Below are 11,046 nucleotides of genomic sequence, written 5' to 3'. Positions count from 1 at the left end.
ATTGTATATTTCGGTTTGTGAGTACGCCATTCTGACAGTCTGGGCGATAAGGATAAGATATTCTACCCGGTGTGTGTGAACCACGATATTATAATATGGTTAATATTGATTCTTTCTTAACAGGTGGTGGGCCATACATATATAGGATTAAAAGAATTATAGCTCATTCAATTAACCCTCATTCATTACAAATGCATAGCCTATCAAAAGCCGGTGCAATCTTACTTATAAATGAGTAATGACGGTGCCCGATAATGATGACTTTACTTTATCTAAGGAACGGAATTATTGGAAACTTTATTTACTTATCTTTGACAATACATTATGCCCATTTATAACCTTGTTTAACTTGATTTCACTTGTTCCTTACATACGTTAAACCACTTTTATTCCTAGTTCGATAGGTCAGAAAATATTTCCATATTTTAGTAAATATTTACATTTTGAAAGTCACTGACCTAGGGCTAAAAAGTATAAACAATTCTAGCCATAAGCTTTGAAGACCTCACTTTATAAGTGAATCACGGATCTTAGATCAGGTTCCCCCAATATTATAATCGGTTTCATCAGATTTGGTTTCACGTGCAGCCATTAAACGCAATACGACCACGAATTTCACAAGCAGACCAAACTCACCGTTAGTCTTAAGAATTTTATACATGTCCAATATATTGATAAACACGCATTATCAGTTGATAACGCTCCACTCTGGCCAGGCAGTCATTCGAATATAAACCCCATGCCCGCTGTTATATTCTAATAGTCTGTTTTAGTCTGCGCAGCCAACAGTTCTTTCTGGCCCCATTGATTTCCATTAAATCACACGGATTGATCGAAAGGGATATATAGTTCCAAACTTAAAAAATCATCAACACGATGACCGTTAAGAACGGCGACATCGTCAAGGACGATGTGAATTCGCGATCGCAGTACAAAACTAATATAGTCCTGAGCACCAAATTAGAGGATTCGGAACGAGATCGCAAGAGTTTGTAAGTTTCTAAGAGTGTACAATCCCAAAAAAAATCCTTTAAGGATATACGAAGTAAAAACAGGAAATTTGTTAAATACAAGTGCGAAAAAAAATGTGTTTTTGTGATATAACAGTTCCTGAAAGTTTAGTAAAACATAATCCTTAAATGTCTAATTAATTGGCAATACCTATTTAAGCGAAACTCGTGCTAAAAGATTGGTACACGTATTATAATTAATGGACATGTTTCGATCGAGTGCTAAATACAATCTGAAGAAGGAATTCCATTGAAGTTTTTCACCTTTGACAAAGTTGCTTCTCAACGATGACAGTGCTAATTATTCGCACAGAATGGCTGAATACTAAGTGTGCATTATTTTTGTCTATACCCTTTACGAAGGGGTTGTACTGAGTTTCTTATAATTTTCAAGGATATTTTTTTTTTCGAAAAATAACATAAACGAAGTCCTTAGTTCTTGGACAAAATAATTGTGATCATAACCCCAGAAGTTTGTGTCGTTTAATACATTCAAATTCCTATTAAATTCTATTAATGGAGTTAAAACTTTATACTAATTGGGGGAAGTGATTAATAGTTTAGTGTATCATGCAGTCGGTAAAGATTCCAAATACTTGTTTCTTTATCGTTCATTGATTGCTAATGCCATAAATGTCGACCAAACAGAAGAGAGCCACCTTGCCAGGTAATCTCTATAAACGACTCTCTACCATATAGTATACACTATATCACACTGCAGATAGTGATTTGGTTGGGCAAAACCGAAGCGTGGTCATAGTGCTATTGGTTGTTTGGAACCACTTCCCTTGGCGAGTGTCAGTGGTGCAGATAAGGGTTTCGCGATACCTCGTGGGGTTCAAGGTGGTGGCGTCAATATACTTACCGATAACCATCTATGATTGGCACCCTTTATTATTATTATTGCAGTGAGCCCAACAAATCGAAAAAGAAGTCGAAGCATGACGATGCGGATGCGAGCGATGAGAAAGAAGTACGCTTCAAGTACGAGGAGGAAGTGAAGCAGGTCAGCTACTTCCAGCTCTTCCGATATGCCACCACCAAGGATCGGGGTCTCTATGTGATCGGTATACTGTCTGCCATAGCCACGGGTTTAACCACTCCCGCCAACAGTTTGATCTTCGGAAATCTAGCCAATGTAAGTTGAAATTAAACTTGAAGTTAAAACCCTTTACTTAAAACTATTTTTACCCCTTAGGACATGATCGATTTGGGTGGAATGGCAGCGGGTGGTAAAACCTATCGAGCTGATGACGATGCTGGTACTTTGCTGCTGGACAAAGTGCGAGAGTTCTCCCTGCAGAACACCTACATCGGTATCATTATGCTGGTCTGCTCATATCTCTCGATCACCTGCTTCAACTATGCGGCCCACTCCCAGATCCTCACCATCCGCTCAAAGTTCTTTCGCTCGATTCTCCACCAAGATATGAAGTGGTATGACTTCAACCAGAGTGGTGAAGTGGCTAGCCGAATGAATGAGTGAGTAATCAATGACATTTCCAAAAAAATAACTTTCATATCAAAGAAGTGGCTTATCTACTTCTTATCAAATTGATCACTAAAAAAAAAAAAAAAAATTTACCTATTCTTATATGTTTTCCTTTTTTACAGAGATCTCTCCAAGATGGAGGATGGCCTGGCTGAGAAGGTGGTAATGTTCATCCATTACTTTGTTTCCTTCATTGGCTCCCTGGTCTTGGCCTTTGTCAAGGGCTGGCAGCTTTCGCTGGTTTGTTTGACCAGTCTTCCGCTGACCTTCATCGCCATGGGCCTGGTTTCGGTGGCCACATCCCGTCTGGCCAAGAAGGAGGTTACCATGTACGCCGGTGCCGCCGTTGTGGCCGAAGGTGCTCTCTCCGGCATTCGCACAGTGAAAGCCTTTGAAGGAGAAGCCAAGGAACTGGCTGCCTACAAGGAGAGTGTTGTGGCCGCCAAGCTGCTGAACATCAAGAGGAACATGTTCTCTGGAATTGGATTCGGTCTACTGTGGTTCTTCATCTACGCCTCCTATGCTCTGGCCTTCTGGTACGGAGTGGGTCTGGTGATCAAGGGCTACAACGATCCGTATTACGCAAACTACGATGCTGGCACCATGATCACGGTCTTCTTCTCGGTGATGATGGGTTCCATGAATATTGGTATGGCTGCTCCTTATATCGAGGCCTTTGGCATCGCAAAGGGTGCCTGTGCCAAGGTCTTCCACATCATCGAACAGATCCCTATTATCAACCCCATCGATGCGGGGGGTAAGAAGTTGAATGAGCCCCTCACTACGATCGAGTTCAAGGACGTGGAGTTCCAGTATCCCACGCGACCAGAGATCCCCATTCTTAACAAACTGAACCTGAGCATTCATCGCGGACAGACGGTTGCTTTGGTGGGTCCCTCCGGCTGTGGCAAGTCCACCTGCATCCAACTGGTCCAGCGATTCTACGATCCCCAGGCGGGTAATCTCTTTTTTAATGGCACCAATCTCAAGGACATCGACATCAATTGGCTGAGGTCCAGGATTGGTGTGGTGGGTCAGGAGCCTGTTCTCTTTGGCGTTTCCATCTACGAGAATATCCGTTATGGACGGGAGGATGCCACTCGGGCGGAGATCGAGGCAGCAGCTGCGGCAGCCAATGCTGCTATTTTCATCAAGAAATTGCCCAAGGGTTACGATACCCTCGTGGGCGAGCGAGGAGCTCAGTTGTCCGGTGGCCAGAAGCAGAGGATAGCCATTGCTCGCGCCTTGATTCGGGATCCCGAGATCCTGCTGTTGGACGAGGCCACCTCTGCCCTGGACACCGCCAGTGAGGCCAAGGTACAGGCTGCCCTGGAGAAAGTCAGCGCCGGCAGAACCACCATTGTGGTGGCCCATCGCCTGTCCACCGTTCGTCGGGCGGACAGGATTGTGGTGATCAACAAGGGCGAGGTGGTGGAGAGTGGCACCCATCAGGAGTTGATGGAGCTGAAGGATCACTACTACAACCTGGTAACCACCCAGTTGGGAGACGATGATGGCTCTGTCCTCAGTCCCACTGGTGATATCTACAAGAACTTCGATATCAAGGATGAGGACGAGGAGGAGATCAAGGTGCTCAGCGAAGATGAAGAGGAGGAGGAGGAGGTGGCGGACAAGAAGGATAAGAAGAAGAAGAAGAAGGTCAAGGACCCCAACGAGGTGAAACCAATGAAGGAGGTGATGAAGATGAGCAAGCCGGAGTATCTGCAGATCACCGTAGGCTGCATCTCCTCGGTGATCATGGGCTGTGCCATGCCCATCTTTGCGGTGCTCTTTGGCAGCATCCTGCAGGTTCTTTCGGTCAGGGATAACGATGAATATGTGCGCGAGAACTCCAACCAGTACAGCTTGTACTTCTTGATTGCCGGCATCGTGGTGGGCATCGCCACCTTCTTCCAGATTTACTTCTTCGGAATCGCCGGTGAGAGGCTGACGGAACGTCTCCGTGGACTCATGTTCGAGGCGATGATGCGCCAGGAGGTGGCCTGGTTCGATGACAAGGCCAATGGAACGGGAAGCCTCTGTGCTCGACTCTCCGGCGATGCTGCTGCAGTTCAGGGCGTAAGTGATGAATGATCGGTGATTGATCGGTGATCTTCTAATAACTCATTCTTATTAATCTTTCAGGCCACTGGTCAGCGAATTGGAACCATCATCCAATCGATTTCTACCCTCGCTTTGGGCATCGGCCTGTCCATGTACTACGAATGGAGTCTGGGTCTGGTGGCTTTGGCCTTTACTCCCTTCATCCTGATAGCCTTCTACATGCAGCGCACATTGATGGCCAAGGAGAACATGGGCTCCGCCAAGACCATGGAGAACTGCACCAAGCTGGCCGTCGAAGTGGTTTCCAATATTCGCACTGTCGTTTCCCTGGGTCGCGAGGAGATGTTCCACAAGAACTACATAGGCATGCTGATCCCAGCTGTTGAGGTGGGTTTAACTATTTTCAGAGATCTCTGGAATTGCTAATAAATAATTATTACCTTTACAGATCTCCAAGAGGAATACCCACTTCCGAGGTATGGTCTATGGTTTGGCCCGTTCCCTGATGTTCTTCGCCTATGCCGCCTGCATGTACTATGGTACCTGGTGTGTGATTAACCGAGGAATCGAGTTTGGAGATGTTTTCAAGTAGGTTTTATTAAAATTTTCTACTTTAAAGAAATTTTTACCCTTAAATTTTAGTAAAATTACCCTAAAATTTAGAAAAATTAGCTGAAAAAAAATCAAAATCAAAATTTTACCTTAAGATTTAGGGCGATCTTGTCTTAAAGACAAAAATAGGGCGATTTTCTTGACTTTAGGGTTAATTTTATTTTGAATGTAGGCCAAGTCATATAGATTATGTTTATCATTTTTCTCTCTCTCTTTAGGGTTTCCCAAGCCCTCATCATGGGCACAGCCTCAATTGCCAACGCCTTGGCCTTTGCTCCCAATATGCAGAAGGGCGTTTCGGCGGCCAAGACCATATTCACGTTCCTCCGCCGCCAACCAACTATCGTAGACCGACCGGGAGTATCTCGGGATCCTTGGCACAGCGATGGAAACGTTCGCTACGACAAGGTGGAGTTCAGCTATCCCACGCGCCACGAAATTCAGGTTCTCAAGGGACTGAACCTAAGCGTAAACAAGGGTCAGAAGGTCGCCTTGGTGGGTCCTTCCGGTTGTGGCAAGTCCACCTGCATCCAGCTCATTCAGCGGTTCTACGACGTGGACGAGGGAGCCACTCTCATCGATGAGCGCGATGTGCGCGACGTTTCCATGAGAAATCTGAGGAACCAATTGGGCATCGTGTCCCAGGAGCCGATCCTCTTCGATCGGACAATCAAGGAGAATATCAAGTACGGTGATAACTCGAGGGATGTGACCGATCAGGAGATCATCTCCGCCTGCAAGAAGTCCAATATCCATGAATTCATCGCTAACCTGCCATTGGTAAGGGGTTTTATCTGTAATTTTCTTTTGGAACTTTGATATAACTTTGTGTAATCCATAGGGCTATGAAACGAGAATGGGTGAGAAGGGTGCCCAGTTGTCCGGCGGTCAGAAACAACGTATTGCTATTGCCAGAGCCCTCATCCGGAATCCCAAGATCATGTTGCTCGACGAGGCCACCTCTGCTTTGGACGCTGAAAGTGAAAAGGTAGGAAGAGATCCAATTTTTTTTTTTTTTTAGTATTACACATAAAATTTATTACATTGCTTAGCCAATTTAATGGCTATAAGACGTAGTGAAGAAAAGAAAATTTAAGATCCCTATTAATTACTCTAATCCTAACCCATAGGTTGTCCAAGATGCACTCGATGCCGCCTCTGAAGGTCGTACTACTATTACTATAGCCCATCGATTGTCCACCGTTGTCCACTCTGACGTCATTGTTGTCCTGGAGAACGGAGTGGTTTGTGAGGCAGGAGACCACAAGCAACTGCTCGGCAATCGAGGACTCTACTACACGCTCTACAAACTTCAGAGCGGAGCCATGTAGATCACACATCATCATAGCTTAGATCTAGCTTAGTGAATTGCGAACAACGACACTGTAGTATTTGTACAAAAACTCCATAGTTTAGTTAGTCTAAGATTATTTATCATCGAGGAATTTATGAATGAATTTGTATGTGAAAATCTTCAATATTCTAAGAAATAAACGAAATTTTTGTATGTAAATGTTTGTTTTTGTTTTATTTTAAGTTTACATCGATTTGTTTAAATTTAATTGCATATTACCCAGTCGAATTGGTTGTCCACTGGAAACCAACATACAATTTAGCTTAAAGTAGGACCTCCAAATGATCATTTGCTTAGTTTGTCCGCGTCTATAACGCCGTGGCCGCTTTGCGAATTGAGTTCTTGTGCTGTGCTCGTTATTGTACAACTACAACTAGTTTAGAATATACGTAAAAATAATCAAAATCTTACAGGAACACAACACAAAACAAACCACGCGATTTAGATAGGGGAGCTCTTGATTGCATAATAAACAATAAAAACTTTATGCAGTCATCGGTTCTCCTGGCGGCTTGGTGTCTACGTCTCTTTTTGCTTGGAAGTCACCTTGTCTGATTCGACCTGATTTTACTACACATTTTTTGGGTAAATGCTTGTGGCTTTGTGTGATTCATGATTCGTAAAGGGAATATGACGTGTTTGTGTTTAACGTAGAACTTAATCGAAATCCAGAAGCGGTTATTATTAAATAGGGGAACAACAACTATGACTATGGTTGCCTAATTTAGTTCTTCTCTTCCTTCTTGGCCTCGCCGGAAGTGTCGCTCGAACTGCTGCTGTCGGAGGAGCCGGCGGATCCAGAGCCGCTCTCGCGCTCAGCGGACATCTGAAAGGGGATAAGAATATAAGCATATAAAGTACATGTATTCTATATTAATATAAGAACCCACCTTCTTGTAGGCCAGCTCGAAGAGCTTCAGGGACGACTGCTGCAGCGAGGAGGTGGCCTTCCTGACTTCCTCCAAATCGGCGGTCTCCTTGTTGGCCAGCAACGTGCGCAGATCGGCAATCTCCTTCTTCAGCTTCTCGCACTGCAGATAAATTCAAAGTTAAAAATTTATGAGGATACCAGTAGAGTATATAATTACCTCCTCGGCGGGCAGCTGGCTCTTGAACTCCTCCATCTTGGTCTCGGTGTCATGGACTATGCTCTCGCCCTGGTTGACGATCTCGATCAGCTCGCGCTTCTGCTTGTCGGCGGTGGCGTACTCCTCGGCCTTCTTGATCATGTTCTCAATCTCATCCTTGCTCAGACCACCGCTGGACTGGATGACGATCTGCTGCTCCTTGCCGGTGCCCTTGTCCTTGGCCGAAACGTGCACAATACCATTGGCATCGATGTCGAACACCACCTCGATTTGGGGCACGCCGCGCGGTGCCGGGGGAATTCCGACCAGTGTGAAGGCTCCGAGAAGCTTGTTGTCGTTGGCCATCTCACGCTCGCCCTGGTGCACCTTAATCTCCACCTGGGTCTGGCCATCGCTGGCGGTCGAGAAGACCTGCGACTTCTTGGTGGGAATTGTGGTGTTACGGGAAATCAGACGGGTGAACACACCGCCCAGGGTTTCAATGCCCAGCGAGAGGGGAGTAACGTCCAGCAGGAGCACATCGGTGACATCACCGGCCAAAACACCACCCTGAACGGCAGCTCCAACGGCCACAGCCTCATCGGGATTGACGGAACGCGAGGGCTGGCGTCCGAAGAGCTCCTGCACGGTGGCCTGCACCTTGGGCATACGCGTCATGCCGCCAACCAGCAGCACCTCTCCGATCTCCGACTTGGCCACCTCGGCATCGGAAAGAGCCTTCTGGCAGGGCTGAATGGTGCGCTTGATGAGATCACCCACCAGGCTCTCCAGCTTGGCGCGCGTCATCTTGAGGTTCATGTGCTGCGGACCGGCGGCATCCATGGTCAAATAGGGAAGATTGATGTCGGTCTGCTGGGAGGAGGACAGCTCGCACTTGGCCTTCTCGGCAGCCTCCTTCAGGCGCTGCATGGCAATGTTGTCCTTGCGGATGTCGATTCCACTGTCCTTCTTGAACTCGGCCACCAGGAAGTTGACAATATGGTTGTCAAAGTCCTCACCGCCCAAAAGGGTGTCGCCGTTGGTGGACTTGACCTCGAACACGCCCTTCTGGATCTCCAGGATCGAAATATCGAAAGTGCCGCCACCCAAATCGTAAACGGCAATGCTGCGGGCATAAAAAATAACGATTTATGTTATAAAATGTAAACAATTATTTTTAATTCTGCATTATAAGTAAATCAAATGCAAAGTATCTGGTGATCCTAACAAAATTAATATTGTGAAGTCAAATTGAGTCTCTTGAGATTACTACAAATAAACAGATAAGAACTATGGCTTTACAAAACATCTATAAATCAGGTTGCGATTGTTTTAAAGATAAGACAGACAGAATATTATGGAAAATGAGAGATAAGCTACATTATTTTAGAAACATTAAAAGAAATCTTAGCAAAATTAATGAAATAATAGTTTTTTGACAAAATACTTGTTCAACGCTTTCCAATAAAGATACGCAATATTATAGTTTTTTGATAAAACCCTTGTTCTTAGCTTTCCAATAAAGATAAGCATTATTCAGTTATTTGAGAATACACTTTAAAAGAGAGATAAGAACTCTGGCTTCACAAAACATCTATAAATTAGCCTGCGACTGTATTTAAAAATAAGACAGACAGAATATTATGGGAAATAGGATAAGGAAATTGGTTCAGAAACATTCATAGAAATGTTCAAAAAATTAATAAAATACAAGTTTTACGATGAAACCCTTGTTCTTAACTTTCCAATAAAGATAAGAACTATTGAGACCAGAATATTATAGAAAACAAGAGATAAAGCTACATTTTTCAGAAACATTAATAGAAATCTTAAAAAAAATTAATGAAATAATAGTTATTTGATGAAAATACTTGTTTTTAGCTTTCCAATAAAGATAAGTACTATAAAGACCCCATAAAGATATCGACCACTCACATTTTATCCTCCGTCTTGTCCATTCCGTAGGCCAGGGCGGCAGCGGTGGGCTCGTTGATGACGCGCAGCACATTGAGTCCAGCAATCTGACCGGCATCCTTGGTGGCCTGTCGCTGGGAGTCGTTGAAGTAGGCGGGCACGGTGACCACGGCGTTCTTCACAGGTGTATTCAAATACGCCTCCGCGGTCTCCTTCATCTTGATCAGGATGAAGGCACCGATCTGGGAGGGGGAATACACCTTGCCGTCGGTGGAGGAGACCCAGGCGTCGCCGTTGGAGGCCTTGACCACCTTGTAGGACAGATTGGTGATGTCCTTCTTCACCTCGGGATCATCGAAACGGCGGCCAATCAGACGCTTGGTGGCGTAGAAGGTGTTGGCCGAGTTGGTGACCGCCTGGCGCTTGGCGGGCATGCCCACCAGACGCTCGCCGTCCTTGGTGAAGGCGACGTGGGAGGGTGTGGTGCGGGCTCCCTCGGCGTTCTCGATCACCTTGGCCTGCTTGCCCTCCATGACGGCCAGACAGGAGTTGGTGGTGCCCAAATCGATGCCAATAACAGCACCTTTGACCTCACCGGACCTGAAAAAAGAGGGGTTGTTTTATATATTTTTATATTGAATGGAGTGAGCTGATAAGGCCGCCGGCAACAAGTGCAGATAAGGGCCACGTTTCCCAATTTTCATGCGGAAATTCTTTAAATATCCTATGTTATGATGCAACATAAGTTGGCTTCTGGAAATTCCCAGGTTTCTCTTAGCCGAGTGCTTACATAAGCGGGGTCTACAAATTTGGAGAAATCTTTTGATCTTTTAAGATAACCAACTTACTTGTAGCGCAGCTGGGAGGACAATCCATTGCTAGCACCTGGCAGATTCTGCAAAGAAAAAAGGGTGTTCCGCTGTAGAATCTTCCCGTAAAACATGAGCCGCATGCCGCTCTTTATATAACAATCGGAGGAGGAGGAGGAGGGGGAGGGGGGTTGGGGGCACCGATACTTACGCGGAACATGCTAGAAGCCCCCGAAACTTGGAGGGCGACGGCCTGGCGGGCGAGGCGGGGCAGAAACTTGGGTACGCGCAGCATTTTGGCTTTTTAGTTCTGCAATTTAACACGAGCAATTGTCAAATTAAAAGCAAAAATTTCGTCAGAACGGCGGAGCACGTTTCTTCCCGTGAGAGAACTTAAAGTTGAGTGATGGGCTCGTCTCGTCTCTAGCGATAGTTCGCCGCGGTTCGTGTGCCAGAGTTCTCAACTCGTGTAGTGGTGCTTAATTTCGATTGCGTGAGCTTGTGGTGTAGAAAAAATTCAAATATTTCAATTGGTTTTCAACGCTATGTGAGTTCTGAACAAAGTAATGGAAAGGTAACTAGATGTAAGGTTACGATTTGGGATCTAGGAGGTTAAACAAACTATAAAAATCGTAAAAGCGGTGGTACCTACAGGATTATACAAAAATGCAAAATATATAGGCTGTATTTTTTAATGCTTTTTTATTAAATATTCTGAAGAATA

General features: G+C 45.1%; 2 protein-coding genes across 3 annotated transcripts; one reads left to right on the top strand and one right to left on the bottom strand.

Annotated features, from left to right (window-relative positions):
• Nucleotides 1-829: 829 nt before the first annotated feature.
• On the top strand, nt 830-6,532 carry Mdr50 (Multi drug resistance 50). Its single transcript, XM_017137807.3, has 9 exons — nt 830-992; nt 1,920-2,148; nt 2,209-2,492; nt 2,625-4,581; nt 4,648-4,953; nt 5,015-5,154; nt 5,397-5,958; nt 6,020-6,166; nt 6,309-6,532. The coding sequence occupies exons 1-9, from the start codon at nt 877-879 to the stop codon at nt 6,507-6,509; spliced, it is 3,942 nt and encodes a 1,313-aa protein (XP_016993296.2). The 5' UTR covers nt 830-876; the 3' UTR covers nt 6,510-6,532.
• A 145-nt stretch (nt 6,533-6,677) lies between these two features.
• Nucleotides 6,678-10,884, bottom strand: Hsc70-5 (Heat shock protein 70 cognate 5). Of its 2 annotated transcripts, XR_011417865.1 has the most exons (7): nt 10,534-10,884; nt 10,362-10,408; nt 9,535-10,113; nt 7,621-8,725; nt 7,423-7,563; nt 6,966-7,358; nt 6,678-6,905 (listed from the first exon to the last, which is right to left on the bottom strand). XR_011417865.1 is itself a non-coding variant. In XM_017137809.3 (6 exons), exons 1-6 carry the CDS (start codon nt 10,615-10,617, stop codon nt 7,257-7,259), a joined length of 2,058 nt encoding a protein of 685 aa, XP_016993298.2. In that variant the 5' UTR covers nt 10,618-10,884; the 3' UTR covers nt 6,678-7,256. The 2 variants fall into 2 exon arrangements, 1 of the variants encoding a protein (XP_016993298.2); XM_017137809.3 differs by having other exon boundaries at nt 6,678-7,358.
• Between the last annotated feature and the right edge of the window lie 162 nt (nt 10,885-11,046).

The sequence above is a fragment of the Drosophila takahashii genome, chromosome 2R (assembly GCF_030179915.1).
Source record: "Drosophila takahashii strain IR98-3 E-12201 chromosome 2R, DtakHiC1v2, whole genome shotgun sequence".
Taxonomy (NCBI): Eukaryota; Metazoa; Arthropoda; class Insecta; order Diptera; family Drosophilidae; genus Drosophila; species Drosophila takahashii.
The sequence above is the reverse complement of the archived record's forward strand: the minus strand, read 5'-3'. Positions and strand labels throughout refer to the sequence as shown.